The 25327-nt window shown below is 33.0% G+C and overlaps 1 protein-coding gene and 1 pseudogene across 3 annotated transcripts; one reads left to right on the top strand and one right to left on the bottom strand.

Moving 5' to 3' along the window:
* Positions 1-9265: 9265 nt before the first annotated feature.
* Positions 9266-11749, bottom strand: LOC124832622 (putative LRR receptor-like serine/threonine-protein kinase RKF3 pseudogene; annotated as a pseudogene).
* Positions 11750-21138: 9389 nt separating this feature from the next.
* On the top strand, positions 21139-24394 carry LOC124832626 (receptor-like cytosolic serine/threonine-protein kinase RBK2). Of its 3 annotated transcripts, none has more exons than XM_047306881.2 (8): positions 21139-21474; positions 21959-22312; positions 22630-22881; positions 22973-23127; positions 23395-23474; positions 23559-23694; positions 23784-23933; positions 24122-24394. In XM_047306881.2, exons 2-8 carry the CDS (start codon positions 21982-21984, stop codon positions 24227-24229), a joined length of 1212 nt encoding a protein of 403 aa, XP_047162837.2. In that variant the 5' UTR covers positions 21139-21474; positions 21959-21981; the 3' UTR covers positions 24230-24394. The 3 variants fall into 3 exon arrangements, with proteins under 3 accessions (XP_047162837.2, XP_087972770.1, XP_047162835.2); XM_088116644.1 differs by having other exon boundaries at positions 21139-21481; XM_047306879.2 differs by having other exon boundaries at positions 21139-21853.
* Positions 24395-25327: the final 933 nt, after the last annotated feature.

Raw genomic sequence — 25327 nt, 5'->3', positions numbered from 1 at the left:
ATTAAGGGACAACCCCAAAATGGGGATTTCAACGTAGGATTATCGTTAAGGTAGCCATGGATACGCTATCTTTTAATTACTGTTACTGGCCAGCATTTTACATCTGAGTAACTGATCTTTTAATATGGTGTTAAATGTGATAATAAAATCAGTTAATTAAATGGGTATTTGAATTAATTCAGTCATTCAGTTGCAGTTTCAAGTTGAAAGCTAGAACAGTAAATTATTATTTATAGAATTTATATGAATAAAATGAACAGGGTTGAACGTGGAGCCTACATGGACATTCTCGCTTTTTTGCAACTAGGATGAGAGGGTTTTTCTTGTGTTGGACAATTCCAGGAAGCATATCAGTATCTATGTCGTCACTTTTCATCCCTTGAGGCAAATCTCAATTATTTGGGAAAGGAAATTGATCTGGGATAAGGTTTCTTTTAGGAATTAACTTTATTAATTAAATTTGAAATCCTAATTGAATAATTAGGATGAAAACTCCCCTCTGCCTTCTCTAATGGAGTTCTGCACACTTCCAATTAGGGTTCTTTCTCTCACTATCTTGCGGATTTTGATTGGTTGCGAGTTTCCAATTCTCGTTTTTGGTGTGCTAAACTGTGAGCATTGTTTTTGAATTGGGGGATTTTCGTGTTTCGGTTGGGTTGGGTGTGCGGATGCATTATGCTACGTGTTTTGCAGATGGATTGTGTGGAATTTCGAAATGGTTGAGAGTTTCAGTTGTTCTATTGTAAATGGTGGAGTTTTTTTTCTTCTGTTTGGGTGATTTTTCTTATGTGTATGCTTTCTTTATTAACTGCAGCAGGGGTTTCGGGATGTGTATCTGCAACTGAATCAAGAAGAATGTAATTTTTTTGGTCTGTGATTGTGTTGTAGATGGTGGGTGGCACCGATGGAGCAACAATGGGGGAGGAAGCAGAGGGGGAGGGAGGAGAAGAGGAAGCAGAGGGGGAGGGAGGAGAAGATCTGGTTCTAGTCAAAACATCACCACGTGGCCTTTCAAATCACCACGTAGGCTACCTGGATAAAACACATCAAACACTCAATTTTAGTGCACAATGTCACGTCGGTAAATGAAAAAATCCAGCTCACATCAATTTAACGCCGTCTCACACCACTTAACGGTTATGGTACAATGTGCTCATTTTTACAAAAAATATGATCCAATTGAGACAGATGAAAACTTGAGGACCCAAATGAGATTTCCATACAAACTTGAGGACCAAGGGAGGGTTTAAACCTACAATTAAATATAACATTAATCATTATCATTTTATATTACTTTAATAACTAGGGGTATTTTGGTAATCTTCAATTTCTACCAATTAAACAATTTCTTTTTATCATTCACATCAATCAAATCCTATATTAATATTCATAAACTTTACTTCCAAATAACTTTACTTCCAAATTCACTCTCATTTACCTTCAAATCCACTCAAACAAACAACAATTAATTCACCCTCAAATCCCCTAAAAACCATCTACTCACTCTCCTCCAATTCCTCTCCCCTAAGTGAACACACCCTTAATGACGCTGGTAGTTTTAAAGTACAATCATACAAATTTCCAAATGCAAAATAAGATTATAATAATTTTTATACCGCTTTTTTATATTAAAGACTTTTATCCAAATGAAAAATAAATTAAATATCAAAAAAATAGTAAATTTAGTTATATTTTAATTTCAAAAGTCAAATTCTAAAGTAATAATATATTGTCAAAGGAAATTAAAAATAGATATTTTTTATTTATTTGATGAGATAAGATTTCATGACTAAAATGTACTTTATATATTATTTTATAATTATTTTTTTAATGTATCCCATCTGAAAGCCTAATTAATCTCATTTTCTTTTTAACAAAATTACATGGCAGGAAATATTTTAAAGAAAATATTTATTAAATATGGTTGTGCATATTTGGGTGTAGATCTGTCTCTCATTTCCTGATTTATATAAAGCTTAATATGTGTTTCAATTTGTATATTAGTCATTTTTCTCAAGTGGTTTTCAAATTTTTCCGATATTCAAAGTGGTCTTTTTTTTTAAATGTGTTCAATTTAATTTTTTTCTAACGATATTTAAAGTAATTTTTTTTAAATGTGTTCAATTTAGTTTTTTTTGCTAAGGGCATTTAAATTGCTAACGACATATAATCCACGTAAAAAGAATGGAATGAGTTGTCACGCATCTCGCCATGTCATCACCATCTTCTCCAAATCAGAAACCCTAATTTTCTTTCCACCAACACGCTGCAGTGCACCACACTCAAGCCATCATTTTCTCCACATCGAGAATCTGCGAAGTGAAACCCAAAAATCACAAAGTCATTGAACCTCCAGAAAACCCAGAATTTCCAAATTTGCTTCGAACATCAATCCTAGTTCGTGCAACAATCACAAATCTTTTTGAACCAAACCCTAACTTGCACAAATCTCATTCAACCCCTAAATCGAAACAAAGACCCTTCATCGCAATAGGTTGCGCAACCTTCATCATCTTTCTCATGCACCACCATCAACACAAATCGTAAAAACCTAATTCACAACGAACCCACAATTCGTGAAATCACGCCTCTTCCGTGTAAAATCTCAAATCGCATCACCATTATTGATGATGCAAAACCATCTGCAAGGAGCGAAACACCCAAATAGCTTTATATTAAATCACAAAAATCTACAAAAATCAGAATCAACCACAATCTATAAAAATTAGGGTTTTTTATTTAGGGAAGATGGTGATGATGTGGCGAAATGATGACGTGTGTACGCCACTATGAGAACTACTGTGTGACAACTCATTTTGTTTTTCTTACGTGGGCTCACGTAATTAACTATGTAGACGCTGTCAACAAAAGGACTAAATTGAACAAACTTTAAAAAAAAAAAAGACTATTTTTGAATGTCAAAAAAATTTGAGGATCACTTTAAATAAAAATGACAAATATAGAAACCAAAATAAATATTAAACCTTTTATATAAAAATATTATATTATACGTGATTCTTTAAAACTTGTATATGAGCTTATTAATAAGCCGATCACAAAAACAAATTTGGATACTAAAAGAATATTTATTTATATTTGTTTAAATTTAATGGTTATATATATATATATATATATATATATATATATATATATATATATATATATATATATATATATATATATATAAAAGAGAAGAAAAAAAGTACTTAAATTTCTCAATATTTATGGATATAATTAGTAATGGATAATTATTATTGCGAGTATTTATTATTTATAGATAGTAAATAATGATTATTTTAATACTGGTTAGATATTATATTATTTATCAAAATTAAAATTAAAATTTAATTTATATTTTATTAAATTAAATTTAATAGAAATTAAATTAAATTTATATTTTATTGAATTAAATTTAAATAAACTTATATTTTAATTAAACTTATATTTTAATTTATATTATATTTTTTTAATTCTATTTATATTTTATTTTTAAAAAATACAAACAATTTTTTTAAAGATACTCACATATTTTAAAATATTCTTAGATAATGTTTAAAGGAATACTCGAAAGATAACTAGCCCATACCAAATAAAAAATTTTGTTGCGGGTCGGATAGCAGATAAATCTTATTTGTGTCCAAGATTCATTGTTATACCCAATAAACTAATTTTTATAAAATAATGAAAATTTATTATTATCATATATTCAATATAAAAAAGATGTATGATCATTTCTTTCAATATTAAATATTTAAAAAAGATTATAATTATATACATTTCAAATTAGAGTAACTAAATAAAATTTCATCAAAATTAAAATATTTATTAAATTTGAAAACATTAATGAAACAAAGTTGATAAAATTTAAAAATATTTTTAAAAATTACAAATAGAAAAGAGATATTCAAATTTAAAAATATTTTAAATGTATCATTACTCTCAATCTTTAAATTTTAATGAATTTTTTTATACTCTTATAAAAATTATAATACACAAATTAAATAAAATCACACAAAGAACCATTAAAGCAATAATAATTAAAATTTAGAATAAATAGTTCATCTTTTGAACTTCATAAACAAAGTTCATGACAATTACATTAAATTATTATATTATAGTAAATAACAATATTTTACACAATTGTAATGATAGAATTACATTTATGATATGAGTATTTTTACCTTTAAAACCTTATTTAATTATTTAAAAAAAATAAATATTAAGTATTAAAACAATGTAAATGATCACACAAATACTTATATTTTTTAAAAACATAGAAAAACCATTTTTTGTTTTTAAATATATTTTGTAGTTTTTATGATTTCCATATTATGCATAAGATAGGGAAAGACACTAAAATAAGGGTACAAGCACGAAGTATAAAAAAAAGAAAAACACAAAATCCAATAAGAATAAAAGGTGTGCGTATAGGAAAACCAGGGTGGCATAAGATCTGTTCGGCCTAAGCCCAGAGCCTCTTTTCCTTAGTTCAGAGACCACTACGGTTTCTTTTTTCTCCCTTCATGCATGTGGAGTACAACTTCCCCTTCCATTTTCACCATGCCAGTAGCCAAGGATCAGCGGAAGCCACCGCCAACCATCACATTCAGGGTCGCTATCGGAGGTGTCACCAGTCGCCGGCATACACACCGCTCTTTATCTTCTTCACGCTCAGGGCAGGCCAGCTCCTCCGGCGAAGCTCCTAGTACCGCCGCCACCTCAGCGCTTGCACCACGGTCGTCGCCAGCGCCAGCGGCGAGCCTCTCCGTCTTCACGCGAGGGTTTCCTTCTTAGATCAGAAATCGTAGATCCAACCACCGCAGTTCGTTGCTGCCATGATTGGGCATCGAGCTCCGCTACCAGCTTCGTCGTTCGTCGCCATCGTGATTGGGTATCGACAACGCGACCGTCGCTATCAGTTTCCCCGTCCGAAGACAGGAGCCCCTCTACTTTGCACAAGGCTGCTGAAACCGTCTCTCTTCATCACCACTGCCGTGTTTAGCGTTGCTTATGGCGATGGAGCTAATGGCACCACCACTGACGCCACCTCCCTCTCCTTCTGATTCTTCTTCAACTTACTTAGCTTTTGTATACCTGATTGACTGTATGTAAAAAATGCCCTTGTGTGCGAACCTTGGTAAATTTGTGCTTGGTATCCATTGGTGTTTCTTTTTGGTTAAATTTTGCAGGTAAAAGATGATGGATAGTTAGAGGAACGGTGTGGAGTTGTGAAGGGTGTGAAAATGAAGATGTTTCTGTCACAAGTGGATGTACCAAGGACAACCAATACCTAACTTGAAGATGAGGATATATGAATATAAACTAATAAATTGTTGGGTTTTTTTTTTTTACGAAAATGGATAAATATGAGAAGTATTTTATGTAAATAGACATTTTCAAAATTATGCATTTGGAAAGTTAACTTCAAATAAAGTAGAGTTTTTTTTTTTTTAATTTCACTCGGACATAATAGTCAAAGATTTAGATATGCACCCTAAAAATGATTTTAGGCCTTGGTAATTGATTATCAGGCTTGGTAATCGACTACATCGTGCTGAAGTCATGTAAAGAAGCACGACTTCACCTATAATCGATTATATCCTTCCCATAATCGATTACCAATAGTTTAAATGAGAAAAAACTCTCTAGTAATCAATTACAGTAGGGTTCTAATCGATTACCAGGAGTGTAATTCGAGAGAAACTCTCTGAATAGATTACAGGAGGGTTTTAGTCTTAAAACAAAGAGTTACTTTAGTTCTTGACCATCTATATAGGTTATGTTTGTTGAATGTTTGTTGATTACATTAGCATACTTATTTACCATATGTGTATGTTATTATTGTTTAATTATTTTTAATGTCAATCTTTGCTTTGGATGTGTACGAAAAAAGTGCATGAAAATGGCGGTTGTGGGAGTGACATCGAGCACCGCACTTAACACGACAAATGTTTGCATGAAAGCCCAGACATCCGAATAAAGCTGAGTAGGCGTCACGTTAAGCTCACTGAGTACACCTATCTTGAAGTCATCAAAGGGTAGTTCCATAAACATGTAACAATACATGCAGAAGAAATCCTTTAGGTTGCCCTCCTTCCTATGGTATACCTGCTTGTTCCCCTTACTAACGATCAGGTTAAGCTTTCGCCATCCTCGAGAGACTTAACAAAACGACACCTTTCGGGTAATTGATTCCTCATACAAAAATAGGTGATGTATTCCCTCCTCTCGTGAGTTGCCCAATCATAGCCCGCAATGATAGAGAGTGATTGTGCAGCCACATCTTCTTCATTAGATGTGTCAATCTCCAGCACAACGTCCTCCTCGATATAAGTATCATGCGTAGATGTATCGATATGTACATCACCGATCGAGTTTGACGACCGCTCGGTTGATCCCAAAATCGAAAAGGAAACTAACAACGATATTGATGACGCATCATCAACATATCCTTGGCCGCCCCTCCCATAGACTCCTCAGACGATGACAAATCAAAGTTCGACATTATTATTTGAAATTCGAAGTGAGAGGTGGACGATCGATCTATAGAGAAAAGAAAGCAAAGGTGAAAATGACAGGCGAAGTCCACCATTATCTATAGTTGAAGGGAGGCCCCTTAGTTAATTGTCCTAAGTCATTAGATCAAGTCAGATGCAACGTCAGAGACAAACTGGACGATCAACCGTTAGTCAGACAAAACCAAGCAAGATACTCGTGATCTAGTGTTGGGTGATTTCGGCAAGTGCACCGAATCGCTTCAAGTAATAAACCATGGTAAGACCAGGTATCATTTTCCCAAGAGACTCGTAATACTATAGAATTGTGCGATTAACAACTCATCTAGATTCAATAGAACAACATTCATTTACAAGCATATGCAAAGAGATAAATTCACAAATATACAATGGTTGTACTTTGGTCATTAAAGGCACTTAGATATGGACAAGACTAGAAATGGTATGAAATGACATTGCTAAGGTTAATTTTCACCTATTTCACTCTTGTGCCTACCCAATTTCATCTCCTCTCCATCAATTTACTAAAGTCAATCCACAAGAACACTCTAGCCATAATCCCTTAGGTGGAAGAGCCTAGGTTTTCCCTATTAAACTCCAATTTCTTGGAAAATCTAACAAGCAAACCCGCATTAAAGAGCTAGGATCTTAAGACAACATGTGAATCATCTTCCATCCCTAGAATCAACGACCACAAGGACTCTTATTTCAGTTCAAGATTCCATCTTACGTCTCCATAATCCATGAAACCCCAAATTCAAGTCATGAACATTCCTATTGCATGCAAGCTTTAAGATTGGAAACAAGAATACTAACAATGGATAGAAAAGGCATATATATAATCAAATCAATCATCCATTACACAAAAATTCATAGGCTATAACAATCCCTAACAAGATGAATCTGGTTCTCCACTTCCATGGAGAACCCTAAAGCTTACAAAATGGAAGATGGAAGAAGAAGGAGACCCAATGGAAGAGAAAGAGATGTTCCCAAAAGCTCCTCACGGCCTCCATGAGCTCCAGCAGTGAAATCGCGCCTCCAAAGTACCAAAGACCCAAAGTCCTTCGCGTTTCTGAGTTAAATAGACAAATCTGTCATGTCAGCAAAAAATGGCGCTCCAGCCCCCCTGTGTGAGGGGCGCCCCAGTGCGCGACAATCATGATGTCGTGACGCTCCAGCGCCCTTAAGCTAGGGGGGCCCAGCTAGGTTCAACAACACTGCTTCTTTTTCTGGTTTTTCTGCAGATTTGCTTGCTTTTGTGGCTGGTTTAGTTCTCTACATTGTTTGAGATTCTTCCAAGCACATTATTAGCTACAAAATAAAGGGATTATAGATGAAATTACATCAAAGTAGCCCAAAACACAATTATTCATAAAACTAAGATAAAAGAGAGGATTAAGCAAGTTACAAGCTAGAAAAGAGTTGATTTTGCTACTAAATTTATGCTCAGAGAACGGTAAGAATTAACATTATCATCTAGCGACCATGAAGTCAAACCAAACGGTCATTTGATAGAGGATTATCCCTTATGGTGAATAATTTAAGCTAAAGTGAGATTACTTCTAATTGGATTATAATTAGGTCGCTACTAATCAAATGTCTATACTGACATCTTCAAATGTAGGTAAGACATACAGATGAATGTTATTTTGTATTTATTGCCCCATTAATGATTAAGTTGTCGATATGAAGGTAATTTTGCATTTATTGTCCCATTAATGATTAAGCTGTAAAATTTTTATTGACTTTGACATCGGAATAGTTTTTTCATATAAACTCCAAACGTAACAAATGAATATCATAGACAAACAGTAACATAAAGACAACCGTTGGACTTTTATATTTAGACATTTTCGTAACCTATAAAACATTATATTGTTGATCGAAACACAATATAAGACAATATATAAATACTATGCCTATATAGTAATTTTTAATGTATGAGTACAATTTTGAGTTTGAACTACAAATCTCCTTTTATAAATTTGTATGGGATTAATTATTAATTATTAAAATAATGCAAATGCAACGGATTCTAGATCCCTGTGTAGGGGAAAAAGGTTTGTCTGTACTTAGATGATTCATAAAGAAACCAATTAAAAAGTAAATTTATTTTAAATTTGATTTATATTACGTTACTATTTAACTGAATATAAGAATAACTCACTCTCCTAAATAAACTAAAACTATAATTTTATGCAAAACGTAAGACTCAATGACAGAAAACAGTAGCGGTATCAGATTACTAATTGCATATTTTTCTTATTCAATTTGTGTAGCCTCTCACCTGACTGATTTGTTGTAATCGGCAACTATACCAGAACCAGATCAGATTAACTAATGCTCCACTTATTAAGAAGCTTTTATAAACTCCACTCATGCTGTCTAAAAAGGAATGCATTAATTTATATTCCACCACCTTACAATCCTAATATTTAAACAACGGAATCTGTATATTAGCCTGATTGCCAGCTATGCTATGTTGTCCGGAGATTAGGTTCCCTTCTCAATAAAACAAAACCCACTTAGGCAACTTATCAGCACAAAATAATCTAGTTAAACATCAATATAATTTGCCATTTTCACATCTTACATAACTTAATGCTTTTCAACCAAATATTCAATTCTGTTAGCTTATGGTAGTATTTCATTATCTTATAAAGCTTAAGATTCTGCTTCCCTTCTCTCTCTAACTGTAGGGAACGACATGTACAGTTGACAACAGTGGTAACAACAATGGAAGTTGCTGAGATGAAACCATCGGTAACAACAATGGTAACTCCTATTAGAACATCTAATACCAACAACAAACCAGAACTTACATTTGCCTTCAGTTAATCTTCACATACTCATGCTATCATATTGCGTTTTAGTTTTTTCTACATTTTACTAATTTGGTAAGAGGAAGGGCATTGTCTATATTCCTTCATACAATAAAAAAGAATCAAATTTTGTACACCTTTTTTCCCTTTACAACAAAAAACGTTTAAAAAGAAGATACAATCTAAAATCTTAATGTATAAAAAAATCATGTCTACACGGTTACACTAGCTAGAGGAAAACAATCCAATTTCCAGTTTCATTCTGTGGTAACAGTATCAGCCACTGAACTTCCTTCTTCTTCTTCCTCATCTTCTTTACAAATAGATTTGCGTTGATTTTGTAATGTATAAGCTTGATAACCGGTTGGACTGCAGAGCTGACCCGAGTTACTGAGAGCAGATTTTTCAATGTCAATCCTCCCAGCAATAAAAGGAATTGGCCTATCCATTAACGAAGGAACCGATTCATCTGTCTCCAGCATTTTAACAACCTGGTCCATTGTTGGTCTAGCATATAGCTGTGGATGAGAACACAACACAGCAATCAACACATACTTCTCAAGAACTTCTGGTGGACCTGGCTCTGGAATGCCATCTTCAACAACATCCAGAGCACTACCGTTTCTAACCAAAGACCAAGCAAAGTCAGTGAGTGCGGAGGGTTGCCCATCATCGTTCGTTTGAAGAGCCTTTTTCCCACTCAAAAGCTCAAGAAGCACCACACCATAACTGAACACATCACTTCTCTCTGTCAACTGTCCATACAAGGCATACTCAGGAGCAACATAACCCATAGTCCCAGCCACTCTAGTGCTCATATGCGTCATTCCCTCTGGGTTGAACTTCGCCAACCCGAAATCCGCCACCTTGGCCTCAAACTTATGGTCCAGAAGTATGTTACTAGCTTTAATATCTCTATGAATGATGGAAGGTTGAGCCCCGTAATGCAAATAAGCCAACCCTCTAGCGGTCCCCAGAGCAATCTTTTGACGAATAGACCAACTGAGATTCTTCTTGGAAGAACCAAATAAATGATCGTAAAGACTCCCATTTTCCATCAAATCAGTGACAATAATCCTCTGGTGCCCCTCTAAATTGGTGGTGGCAGTACAATAACCTCTTAAGGTAACAAGGTTCACATGGCGAACACTCGCAATAACCTCAACTTCGTGAGTGAAGCTAGCATCCCCGGCAACAGAACAATTCTTGAACCTTTTAAAAGCAACTGGACTACCATCCAGCAACATTCCTTTGTAAACGTTCCCATAACCCCCACTCCCGATCATGTTATCCCTGGAGAAGTTCCTAGTAGCCTTCTTAATCTCATCAAAAGTGAACCTAATCAAAGTCGTACTCTGGTTCATGGAATCCAACCCAGAACCCAAACCCAAACCAAGTTCAGATTTTCCAACACCCTTCCCTCCCCCAAACTCGTTCCTCTTCTTGAATCTAATGTAAGTCCAAACCCCAGCAAGAACAAGCAAAGCCACAAAACAGAAAACGGAAACGACGATAATGATGGTTCGGCGCTTACCGCTGGAACCGGGGGAGGAAAAATCGAGGCCGAAGAGGCACTTGGCGGTTCCGGGGTCAGTGGCACCATACTGGTCAGAGAGAGAGGCGGCGTAGATGGAAGTATAGGCTCGGCAATCGGAGACGTTCCCGACGGTTCGGCCGGTCAAGTAGGAGAGAAGGGTTGAGATTTTGGTGGTGCAGAGGGCGCAGGGGGAGTTGTTATCGAGGGACTGGTTGCAGTTGCCTTGGACGGCCTGGATTGCGGCGGTGGGGACGGTGGCTTCGAACTGCTGTTTTGTGGTGATGTTCATGCAGCCCTGGGAGATCCACTCGGTTTTGAGGCCGCAGGAGGAGCGGATATCGATGCTCGGGTCGAATTCGTTGATGAAGGACTGGAAGGAGGTCCAGCAGGACTCGGAGGCGTTGAGCGGCGGCACGAAGAGGTTGCTGCGGCGGAGGTAGTCCGCCTGGAGGAGGTGGAGGGCCTGCAAGATGTAATGGCACTGAGTGCCGGAGTCGAAGGAGGGACGGGCGCCGCCGCCCACCACGCGGAGCACCGTGATGTTCAAGGGACAGGGAACGGTGTCGTTGGCGGCCAGAGAAGGAGGCGGAAGAATAAATGAAAGAGAAAAAATAAAACATAGGGAGAAATAAAAGGGAAGGGACATTGCAGTTGGTGTTGTGTGAAGGATGTTTTGTGAGTTTAGAATATGAAGGGAAGATCTGAGAGTGAAGGGTGAGGTGAGAAGAGAGGCTTTGGGTTTGACCAGTGTGGTGGAGTTAGTTACCTGTGTTTTATGAGCTTTGTTTGTTGTTCAAACTTGATCAGCTAACTAAACTCAATTCTCTCATTGTTTATTCATTTTTTCCAAACACCAAAACACATACTACACCACTACCTTCCAAGAACAACACTCTCGTCAAGCTAACCAGAAAATCTCCTTTAACAACCCATTCATTCATTTTTTTATTTTGCCTCCAACTATTACTTTGTCTCTTTCTTTTGCCCAGCGATTACACCCCTTCCATTTCCATTTTCCAATTACCGTTACCAATTTCATTTTTTCTAATAATTTATTTTGGGTAATTCAAGCCCCTCTCCCGACAATCTAAACCTGGCCCACTCAAGGGAAAATGAGTTATGAATACAGACACATACTAATATCTCAAGAAAACGATTAAAAACTCTTTTATTACTTTTACGTGTATTTTTATATATTCTAAAACCTATTTTAATTATTTAATTAGTAAGGTACTTATACGCAACACCTATTTTGGAGCCAACTTTCACACATTTTTATAGCGATATTAGTCATGTGAATACTAAGTAAAAGTAATTATTTTATTGATATTATTTGATATTGTATTACCAATTTTATCATAAGATCTAAAAACCTTATAAATATATATGGTATTTTTTAAAAAATATATACTATTTTATTTATTTTTTCTTACTCATAAAGATCCAAACTTTTTTACAAATTTAAATTTTCGAAGGTAGATTTTTTTCTTATATTCCAATCCTTAGGTGTTTTAGGCTTTAATTTTTCTATGACACCAAATTATTGTCGTAATTTTATACACTTGCTTTCGAGAGGAATGCTTTAACTCGTGATGAAAACAAATATTTAGTAAACACATTTGCTCATTTCTTAGTCTCCATCTTTCTTTTTTCTTAGGCTTAAATACCTACTTAGTCCCCGTGTTAATAGCTGAATTGCCATTTAATATCCGGTTTTAAAAATGAAGACATTAGGTCCCTATATTTTGAAAAGTGTATGACTTTAGTCCTCTCCGTTAAGTTGGTAGTAACGGTGTTAACTCCGCGCTGACGTGGCTACGCTTCTTTTCTCTCTCCTCTGCTCTTCCTGACACCTTCTGCTTTTTATATATTAATGATTTTCATGATTTCTCTCTCACCAAACCTTTCTCTACAACCCCACGCTTGTGGCATTTAGTTGATGCCTGGAAGTCTCACGGTTCAGCACAGAAGCTTGGAGAGCTCTCGGTCCTCCATGCATCTAGCAAACCTCCATGCATCCAGCAAACCTCCATGCATCCAGCAACTTGAAGCAGCTGCAACGGTTGGAAGAAGAAAGAGGTGTGCTTGGCTTTGGAAAAGAAAACAGCAGCTGCAATGTAATTGAAAAAAAAGGAGGCAGCATCTTGAGTGGCGTCTCGGCCTGCAGAATAACAACTTGAAGCCACCACCGGAAAGGTGAAGATCACGGCCTGGCATGGAGAATGAGAGACGCAACGTCTTGGCAAGCAGTTGGAAGTTAGAAGTCAGAAGCCAGCAACCGAGAAGAAGAGGAGGAGGCCGTGAGAGTCCAGCAGCCCACACTTGGGACGTTCCAGCAAGCTCACGTCCTTGGTGCTCCAACATCCAGCTTGGAGGTACACGGTGATGGCTGGAAGCTAGGATGAACACGCTGCCAGCAACACGTAGGAAGCAGCCCTCACTGTGCAGCAAGCTTGCAGCAAAGAGTTGGAAGAAGAAGTGATCCAGTATTTCCACAAACAAATGAATGCACTCTAAATACTTCAAATAATTTACATTTTTATATAATCTCCTTTTTATAATTTAAATTTAGAGTGAAAGATCCAGTATTGTTGGTAGATGGGTTAGAGTGAATACTATAAGTGTTGTTGGTAGATGGAATTTGAAGCAGCCAACAGAGCAGCTCCTATGGAAGATCCATCTTTTGTATGTTCTATCACCACATTGTTTGATTTTTCTGACCCTAGCAGCTCTTTCACTGAATCTTGCAAATAAGTCCTGTATTGAGGATAATTTTCGTATAAGCCCCCATCAATGGCAACAACACTTCTGTTTCCATTGCCAAATATGAGACCTCTGTCATCCTCTTCCATTTTCTGTAGAATCCCCACAATTCCTGCACCAGCTAACCTCCCTCCTCTGTCATGAAAATCATTAATATACAAAAAGCAGAAAGGTGTCAGGAAGAGCATAGGAGAGAGAAAAGAAGCGTAGCCACGTCAGCGCGGAGTTAACACCGTTACTACTAACTTAACGGACATGACTAAAGTCATACACTTTTCAAAATATAGGGACCTAATGTCTTCATTTTTAAAACCGGGTATTAAATGGCAATTCAGCTATTAACACGGGGACTAAGTAGGTATTTAAGCCTTTTTCTTATTTAGTTGAAGAATTCGAATGTTGAAGATAAGAAATAAAAAAAGAAGGCCAACGAAGAAGAAATTGTCTTATTAGAGACTTGCTTCAATCCCAAGTTAAAACATTCCAATCAAGAGAAAGTGTATGAAATTTCAGTGAAACTTCAGTGTCATGAAAAAATTAAAGATTATACTGTTTACTGTTGGTTTCAAAACTATGTATGTTGATCAAAAGAATGGTGCATAAGACAAAACGTCGTCACATCTAATTCCTTCCATCCTTTTTGTCATTCCTTATAAATGATAAGTTCTTTTGGGTTTTAGTCATTTTTTCTTTTTTTTTATTATACTTTATTTTGATTTTGTTTTTCTTTTAATTTTTAATTTTTTAAGTCTTGTTTCTTTTTATTTATGCAAATGAAGATACTTTTGGAGCAACTTCGCCTATTTTAACACTCGTAACCTTGGACTTTTTGTTCGATTTCTCTTGTACATGTCGAAAAAGAGGTAATCTTTTTGTGTCACTTCCTGTCAAATCTTTCTTGACAGAATTATGTCTGAAACTACCTTTTTCGAATCAATACTCTTCTTGGAGAGACTACGACATGTTATTTTTTGTGTGTATTTTTTATTGTTTTTTATTTGTTTGTCTTTTGTCAGCCATTTGTAATTGTATTTGTACAATTTTGTGTAATATGTACATTTAGATAACCATTTAATTTTTTTTGTATTTTTATTATGTGTTTTTTTATGTTGTAATAAGAAAATTATTTGAACAACATATTTTTTTCTTTTTGTGTTTATTAAATTTGTGATTTAGAACAACACAATAATTCTTGAGATTTGTCAATTGTTGACTCTAATTTGATTATCAACTAATTGTCTCTTGTAAGTATCGCATGGAAGAAAAATCTCGTAGATTTACATAGTTACTAATGACAATCTTCTTTAAATCCCATATATTTTTATTTATTTTTTCTTTTTGTTTTGTTGGTCACGTGAGGCTTGTCAAGAATCCAAGTGTGACTCCAAGTTCCGAAGACACATTAACTCATTGTCTTAACGTTTTGGATAGAGAATGATGTCAATCTTTTATGTGCTTAGACTCACATCTCACCGACGTTGTATCCCCTTGTGAACCTATTTCTTTATGTACATGTTTGAAAATTGATATAAACTAATTTGAATTTTTTTGTTATCTTAGTTATGTCTTCTTCTTTGTTTTTTTTAATTTAATAATTCTTTGGTCTGATAAATTTATTTAAAAATGTTCAATTTATCATTTGTTTCAAAATATTATTTGAATAACACGCATGGAATCACTCAAGGTCTTTAAAAGAGTTTAAAGTATGGATTACGAACAAATGCAACTACTCCAATTTGAATTTTCAAACTAGGGAAATGAATTATGGTAGGAAAAGAATGGTTGAGATTTAAATTCAAAAGTAAAGTATATGGTAGGAAACAAAGATAGAGTCGATGAAGAATGGAAGAGATGCCTCTTGTCTAACCAACTTTTGATATAAATTTTGGAGTTTTGAAACACAATAATCAAAAATAATTTTTTCCAATGCTAGAAAACAAATATCTGAATAAATTGTTTTAAATTATATTTTTTTCAAATTTTTCTGAAAAAACTTGCTAGCATGCCAGAATATTTTCCTCCAAATTAAAATTTTTGAAAGATAACAATCAATCTTTGATCCATGTGAACTTTATTAAACTTGTATCATAGTATAAAAGTGGATATTAAAGGCCTAAAGTTGATGTGTTGGTTATTTAGAACAAGAGTATATGAATAATGTTGCATCTAATGTATGATTTTTCTTCGATCACCCTTTTTTTCTATTTTTTTTTCTCAAAAAGATTTTCTTTCTTTTTCATACCAATTTTTTTTTATTGTTAAACTATGTATTGGATAAATAGAATGCAAATATTATGTCAACTTCTTCAAGATAATTTGAAATATATATATATATATATATATATATATATATATATATATATATATATATATATATATAAATATATAAATTAAGACTCAAAATGGGTATGAAGAAATGATAATTTTTGTTTTTAAGATGAAGAAACATTATTCACACATCATCTTAAATCATAGTTATTTTATTTTCCAATGTCTTAATTCACAAGAAAAATAAAATTTAGTTACGACAAATTACACTTATTTTGCCTTTTTTATTTTATTATTTATTTATTTATATGCATTTTTTTATTTTTATCTTGTTCGAAGATTTGCTTACTAACATTTTAAAGTTATTAAGAAGTGAACTTTAAGCCTAACTCAATCTTATAAAACTAAAGGTGAAATTTGCACTCACATATATATTATAAATTGGTTTTATTTCTAGTCGATGTGAAACTTCTAACACAAAGGTCATGTCACTTATACATGATTTTTTATAGACAAAAAGTTAATAATAAAAAGTGATGGAAAAGGTTGTATTTGAAAATTACATGTCTTGTTGTAATTAAGAAACTTATGTCATGCAATTCTAATAAATGATTCAAAATCAATAATAATCATCTTTGTTTTATTTTATTTATTGACTGATTTAACCAAATAATATTTATTTTTCCCCATTTATTTATTTTTTAATTTTTTCAATTTTTTTATAGAAATGATTTATGGATTCGGTAAAAAAAATGCAAAATAATTAAATATAAATTAATTAAGCTATAATATTTTCTGTTTGATTTTTTTATCATGCTATATTTATGATTATATATCAAAGCCATGAGTTATAACCTATCCTAGTGAAATTTTTCGTTTGTTCAACCTATTGTGTCACCCGCTATCATGAAATTTGTTGTTTGTTGGACATATTATTTCACTCACTAAAAACTCCATTTTACAAGTTGGTTTTGTGAAGTTAACTTAGGCTTAGAGTCCATTTATTAATATTTATCTACAATAATTTATCCAAAACACTTGTTTAATTTCTTTAAGATTTATTTGAAACCATATAATGATTTTCTTAATTTATAAAAATAATAATTTTTCCTTTTATATCAATTTCTTTTGCAAATAGCTCATTAATATCACTATACAAGAAAGTTGTCTTAGCATTCATCTATTATAGCTTAAGATTAAGCTTAACAGCTATGAAAAAAAAATGACTACATGTTTCACTACTTGAAAGGATAAATCATTATAATTAAACCAAGTTCTTTTACTAAAATATCTAACCATCAATCTTGACTTAAATTGTTCTTGATCCAATCCTAAATTTTCATTCTTTTATTTAAAGATTTATTTACAATTGAAGTAATTACATTCAATGCATGAAATAACTAAATTCAACAATATCACAAAACAAACATCACAAACAATCAAATAATAAAAATAGGAGTCAACAAAAAAAGAACATAGAATTTAGCATGATTCTATTAGATTTATAGGATAAAAGTAGTATTTTGTTTTTACTATATAGAATGTTCGTACTAAAATCCAACAAATGTAATATTGAGAGCCCAAAAATGTATTTAAGTTATAATTTTATCAAACTTATAATCTCTTCTTCCTCTTTCACTTTTATCGTTAGTTTGGTAAGACAAGATTGTTTAGGAACCCTTTATTTTAAAGTTTAACAAAAACGTTTAACGAAATAATGTCTATCAAAATGATCGTTTATGATAACGCATTAAACGATATTTATGGCTCGACAATATCCTAAATGCAAATAATATAGACTACTTTAAACGATTTGATAAATAGACTAGCATAAATGTTATAGTACAAGGACTACACTAAACTCCATAATAAACATATAATGTTTTAAATCCAAATATACGAATAATATTTTTTGTTTGTTGTGTTGTTTCTCTTTATCTATGCAGATCCATAAAGGATAAATGCTTTATTAAAAAATTATGCGTTGATTCAGAAGAACTTTAAGAGACAGGAAGACATTTTGATAATGTTTCATTAATGCTTTTTGTCTGCCCAATTTGTACGAGTAGTAGAATTGCCTCTACAAGAGCAACATAGCATTTGGCCTCGTACAAAAGGCTACACACCTACATCAAAGTCAATGTTTCTAAGTAATAGATCTTTCTTGAAGTTTTCTATATAAAGAAGACCACATGAAAAGAAGAAAATCAACAACAACTACGTAAGATCTAGGAAAATAGGGGTCTTAAAAATAAAGTAGTTTTGAGACTTTGAGTTTTTGTTTGGAAATTAGTGTTCTTGTATATTTTTATTATAGCATAATTGTTATGTTATTTCTTTATTTTTATATTTTTTGCCTAGGGGCAAATGAGTTTTTTATCTTTATTTAATTGGTATAGAAATTAATTTAGGGGGTGTAGAAAGAAAAAACATGCAAATTAAATAATCTGAATATTTAATAAAATGATATTATGAAAATCTTTTAGAAGATTTAGTTGTTGTTATTTAAAAAATAGTTGAAAGAAAATAGGAGATATAATGTTGGTAGGTTTAGAGATTAAAAGAGATGTTATTATTAGAAAAAGATATTATTAGATATTCTTAGATATTCTTGGATATGGTTATATAGTTACAAATTAAAATATATCTTGAGATGTTGTTAATTAAAAGATATCTTGGGACATTATTATATATAATTAGATATTATTGTTAGATAATATTAATAAAATATAATGCATTATTTAGGAACGTATCATAATCTATTAGAATAAAAATATTAAGATAGAATACATTATCTAAGGACTTATAAGAATTAATTAAGTTAAAGATAAATTTATTTTATCTTATCTATATCTTTTATTTTAGTTGGTTGTTATTACTCATTATGGACTTTTATTATAAATAAAGTACCCTATGTATATTCTATACCTAGTTGTAACTATATTAGACACTTCCTATAGAAACTATAGTCATTAGGAAAATAAGACAGAAACCTAAATCTGAAAGGTGAAAGAAAAAGAGAGAGAGAGAGAGATTCTTAAAGAGAAGAAAAGAATTAGCTGCAGAAAGTGTTAGTACAAAGGGAGATTTGTTGTGATCCTTAGGGTGTGTATAAAGCCTTAGTATTAGCCAAGGTAAGGGGAACTTACATTCCTTATTTGTTTTCTTGTTTTCTTTTCTTGCCTTGTTTGTATGTGTACATGCTTAATTGAATAAAATTGGTGTTTGTTTTGGTAAATACATGTTATTGAATGTGTATTGATTTGTGATGCGAATATGAAACTATGTTATTTCCTTGTACTTGGTCGATCATGTGTGAGCTTTTCGTAATGTGCTACGTTAAAGATGTTGGAGTCTCGTGTAGAGACAAAGATTCAAGTGTCACTTCCTTCTGCGTGAGGAGGTGCATGTCTCACCCAAAAGGCTTCGGCTTGACTGAGTATAGTGCACTAATGCATCTGGTATCAGTTTACTCGTTAGTTCTTGAGAAGCTGGGGAGATATGTCTGAAGTTGCGATGGAAAATGACTCGAATCGCCCTATTAGTGAGAACATGCTATGAAGACACAATACAAGGAAACGACATTGGCTTATGATTGTTTGGTTGAGATATTATTTATGTGATGAAATATGATTCCATGGCTATCTTATTATGTGTTAAAATGATTGTTGTATATTGTATGTTATGATATTTTTGGTTGCTCACTCTTGCATGATGTGGTTGTGGTTTCCACCTACGATGATCGTTTTATACGGGAGTAGATGATCATGTAGTTAATTCAGATGTTGTATAGCGCGCCGAGTGGATTGAGGGAGTTGGAGAATTTATGGTTGTTTGAATAAACTATTTTATATGGAGTTTTATTTTATAATTAAATTAGAATTTTGGTTTATTTTTCTAGAATTGTAATGACTTATAAATTTGGATTTCCATAATAGTATTATGATTTTAAAAATTTTAAATTTTCACTTGTAATCGTGACATCTCAAAATTAGGGTGTTACAAACTACTCATATTATCACGCTGCCAAAATTCTCTTGTTGTTGTGTCATCTAGCTTTTTGAAAAAGAAAATTATATTTAACAAGTTTTCCATATATACTTTGTATTGATCTAAATCATCTCTAAGAGAGCTTTTCAACCTGTACTTTAAACAAAAAAACGCTTTGTTGCTTTTGGATAATTAACTAAGAGTAAGTTAAAGAGTTTTGGGCAATTGGACTAGTGAAAAATCATGAGTGGTGAAACTCGTAAAATTAAGAATGGTGAAAGTCGTTCTAACTTTTTAAAATTAATAAAATCTTTTAAAAGTATTTAAAGAAAAACTAGACGAAGTTTAATTGGTATGAATCAATATAAAAATTTGCTTTTTTTGGTGTATTTCTAAAGACTCTAAAAAATTGTCAAAGTGTTCAACCCCTATAAATAACATCTAACATTAATTGCAAACAGTTTTCCAAACTCGTGCAAACCCTCCTTTTTAGAATTTGTGTGTTATTTCATAGTCAACTTATGTCTCCTTACCATCCACTCGGTTCAATGGCGTAGCTTAAAAGACTCGGGTTTGCCTCTTCAATTTTTTTTTACTGTTTTTACATATGTAAATTATAATATAAATATATATTTTTTTAATTTTAGTATATTTTATATAGTTTATATCTCCAAAAATTGTATAAATCTGTCTTGAAACTTCCAAAATATTTTGTGAAAATTAACTTAAAAGTTTTGAACAACTAATTAGTTTTCAGTTTTAAACTTCGTCGTCTTTAAGCTAACATTCAAGTCCTTGTTAAAAAAAAACAACATAAGTACCAAAATCTTTCTCACATGGCATGATAAGTAAAAAACACTAATCCTAACCAATATGAATGTTAATACTGCTTAAACCCCAAGCAAAACCCGCATAGAAAGAGAGGGACATGGTGCTTATGAAATTATCCACAGAAACGATTTAACACATACGCACGGTGAATTGCCGACAAACAGTAACATGTTTTTAACTTTTATCGCTACAAACAGAACATTATTATTATACACGACAAATCTTCGATAAATGAAGCCAAGGTTGGGTTGGGTTGCTATAAGCAACAATCCCAATATCCAAGAGGAGACCACAAACACCAAAGAACCTACCGTGACCATGGCCAGTAAAGCCATTCTTTTCTTCACTTCTGTCTCTTTCTTCGTCCCCCACAATTCAAATACACACTCTATCACACATTTATATATAGTTTACAAAGAAAAAAAAGATTAAAAAAAATAATAATAATAAAGCCAAAGAAATATTGCATTTCTTTTCTTCTTCTCTACGTGACAGATGATATGATAATCCGCAATGATAACAGTCTACCATTGATTCTGATCATCCAGTAGTTCACTTTTGAGGGAAAGGGTCATAAATTTATTTTGCTCAGACAATTAAACTGGAAAACGACATCGCAAGAAGCTTGAAGTTGGTTGAATGTAGAAGGCGAAGTAATAACTAATGTTGATGTCTGCCTCTTCGTTCATGCTTCTGTCTCCTGGTCTCCCAACCCTCATTGCTACAACTCCCAAGAAAACAAAAAGTAATTAGTTAAGTAGTCAAATTCAAAATATTGCCTTTATGGCACCCCAGCTACCCCACTTTTACTTCAACCATGAGATGTTTGATTAAATTTCTTTCGTCCTTGCTGAGGATTTATTTCGTCTTGTGGGTAACTGAGATGTTGTGTTGCCATGTGATTTCAGTGCCACTGTTTCGATACTTTAGTTGTTGCGTTGCTTTCACCTCTGCCTCGAGTTTCGTTCATTCTTACATTGGCACTTGGTTTTTCAGAATTGTTTTCTAGGAAAATTCTTTTGAATTGAAAGCTCCGTGCAGTTAAATTAACTCCCACAACCGTTCCCCACAGTTTGGCTTCTTAGATTTTTAAGTCGTGTTGGATTTTCATTTTCTAGTTGACGGTTCGCTTCTAATTCCTCGTCTCATTTGCGATGCGTTTTCTGTTTCATCAAGTTTCACATTTTCCTGGTGGTTTTGGATTTGGATTTGTAACTTGTTCTCTTTAGGTTCTGGGTTTGAGTCGTAGAAAATGGAGGACGAGGTGGATTCCCCTGTTGGTGTTCTTGAGGATTATTTTTTCAAGAGTTCAGAATCAGAAACTAGTTCTTCCAAAGAACCTGGTACCTCGGATTCTGATAAGTCAAAGCTCGGTTCTAGGTGGCATGCGTTTCTTCAATTGTTGAGGGTCAAATCGAAGAAGCCGGTGGCCACATTGTATCCTCTGACTGTCCTCAAACTCTCCAGAAGATTCACCAGTGGCAGGAGGGAGACTGTGATAGATGCTTCTTCCTTTCATAGTTCACCCTGGAAGATCTTCACTCACCATGAGATACAAATTGCAACCAATTACTTCTCCCAAGGTATGAAACATGCTTAATGGATGATTACATTAATGTTATCCTGTTAAAAGTTGTTGCAGATGTTTACTTCATTTCCCTTTTACAATAATCACCTGATATTGGTGGATTTGTTAACTTACTTTAAATAAAAACGAAGTTAAGCAATCTCAATCAAACTTATTGATGCATTTCCCTTGTCTACTTTAACACGGTTGGTTGCAGATATCAATTGCATCAATATTTTTTCTATTTTCACTCATAACAGCTTTCTTTTTGTTTATTCTTTAGAGGTTAACATGCCTGTTACAGAGATTAAACTCATTACATTGGTGGTGCAGAAAATTGTATTGGAAAAGGTGGTTATGCCGAGGTTTACAAAGGGTGTTTGCCAAATGGTCAGCTGGTGGCGATTAAACGATTGGCACGTGGAGCAGAAAACGAAACTACAGGGGACTTCTTATCAGAACTTGGCATAATGGCTCATGTAAACCATCCCAATACTGCTAAATTAGTTGGCTATGGAGTGGAGGGAGGAATGCATTTAGTGCTTGAGTTGTCTGAAAAAGGGTGCTTAGCTTCAGTGCTGAATGGTTGGGTCAATTTTACTTTGCTATCGACACAGTTCTTAGCATTTGAGTAAAATTTTACTGTTATTAATAATTAATATCTCACTGCTGCTAGGTTCCAAGGAGAAGCTACCATGGCCTGTCAGGCAGAAAATAGCATTAGGAACAGCCAAGGGTATATTGTATCTTCACGAAGGTTGTCAAAGAAGAATTATTCACAGAGATATAAAAGCATCAAATATCTTGCTTACTGAGGACTTTGAGCCGCAGGTATGGATATGACTTTGGATTCTTTCCGTGCAGATTTGATTCTATGGTTAATCACCACATATTCACTCTTTTGGCATTTTTTTTATGGTTTGTGAAGACAAAAATGTTTTGGAAGATCCCTGATTTGTTAGGACTGAAGTTAAGAAACCTGTCTATTTTCCCTTTTGTACTGTAACAAAAACCGGCATTGTACGTAAGTGAACATCATTTCTGCATAATGGTATGGCAATAATAAACTTCTGAAAAGTTGAGAAATTTTTCGTGCAGATTTGTGATTTCGGGCTAGCAAAATGGCTACCAGAGAATTGGACCCACCACACCGTTTCAAAAATCGAAGGGACTTTTGGGTTTGTTGTCACGTTCTCATTAAATGATTTGTACTCTTTTGTAACATGCTATTAACTCAATTTTCAATTATGACTACTACACAGTTACCTTGCTCCAGAATACTTGCTTCATGGGATAGTGGATGAGAAAACAGATGTGTTTGCCTTTGGTGTAGTGCTATTAGAATTAGTCACTGGACGAAGAGCACTTGATTATTCACAACAAAGCCTTGTTTTGTGGGTATGTTGAGCTATTCAACCAAAGAACAAACTAGAAATAAAAATGTGTGCTTGTACCTCTGACAAGGGAAGTTTCTTATACTTTTGCAGGCAGAACCTTTTCTGAAAAAGAATAATATCAGGGAGCTGATCGATCCTTCACTTGATGATGTTTTTGACAGTCGGCAGATTAAAATTATGGTTTTCACAGCTTCTTTATGCATTCAACAATCCTCTATTCGTCGCCCCTCTATGAACCAGGCACGTTCTCTTGTTCTCCTCAAATTTCAAAACAAAACAATCTTTTCACCTTCAAATTTAGAATAACTGTTTCACCTTGTTTTTTACAATGTTGTTTACCTCACTCAATTGATAAACCTTAGGAAAATGGAACCCTTTTGCTTGATTGTGGCAAAGTTCATCACTTTGCGATTGACCTATTGGTGCAGGTTGTACAGCTTCTGAATGGTAACGTTAGCTGCTCTAGCTTCACCAAGAAATCTCAACTTCCATTCACTCGAAAGGACTTTCTAGAAGAGTTCATTGATTCTGATTAATTGAAAGGAACATAAATCATTAGAGACAGCAACACTAAATTGTTATTAAATGATGACAGCGATGTATCTCATTTTCATTTTTTCTCAGGAAAAGGAAAAACAAAAGCTGTTTTTCCCCAACACGTGATTAAAGGGATTGGAGTTTTTACACAGACTCAAACCGAATATTCTGAAGTCTATATAGTCTAAACTATTGATTTTTGTGAAGTATTCAAAATGCTTAAATTATTATCACTTCAAAGAAATATATATATATATATATATATATATATATATATATATATATATATATATATATATGTTATTGTCTCAATCTACAAATAAAAATTGAAATTTAATTTAGATTTTTAATTTTAGAAATGTATAAATTTAATTATTTTAATCAAATTTTGTTAAAATATTTTATAATAGCATTTGATTTATGTTAATTGAAAAACGTATTTGAAATTTTAAATAAACTAAATAAAATTTAATTAAAAGGATTAAATTAATACAATTTTAAAGATAAAAAATTAAATTAGTTGAAAATTTTAAAAATAAACTAATTATAATTTTCATTAAAAAATAAAACACTGAAAATATATTTAATCCAGAAAAAAAAATACTCTACCTTTTTCACAATTGTTATCCATATATTTCATCAGAGCAAGCTTATTATCTTCTAAAAAGTGTAAGAAATTGAAAAATGATATCGAACTCGCACAACAGTTTTATCGATTTATGTCGACGTGAAGACCCTTAGAAATTATATAAACTTAATTATGCATGATTCACTAATTAATAAACCGAAAGGATTATTTACATTTTTTTATAAAAGGTATTCGTTTTTAATTTTAGAATTGTAAGAGATATCATATTGATTAAGAAAATACATCTTTTAAGATTAAAAGAGAAAAGGTATATTAAAAGAAAAAGAAAAAAAATGGAAAAAGTGAATTGTCACTCTTTTTTTGTCAGTAAAACCCTAGTATTTGAAGATGATTCAATTATTTTATTTCTGATCTTCTAAAATTATTATTGTAATCTGTAATTTTGTAAAATGATATTTAATCGTTTACTCTATTCCTTTTATCATACTCTTTTTGAGTAATATTAATA

Source organism: Vigna umbellata, chromosome 5 (genome assembly GCF_029865625.1).
Source record: "Vigna umbellata cultivar VRB3 chromosome 5, Vumbellata_1.0, whole genome shotgun sequence".
Classification (NCBI taxonomy): Eukaryota; Viridiplantae; Streptophyta; class Magnoliopsida; order Fabales; family Fabaceae; genus Vigna; species Vigna umbellata.
The sequence above is the reverse complement of the archived record's forward strand: the minus strand, read 5'-3'. Positions and strand labels throughout refer to the sequence as shown.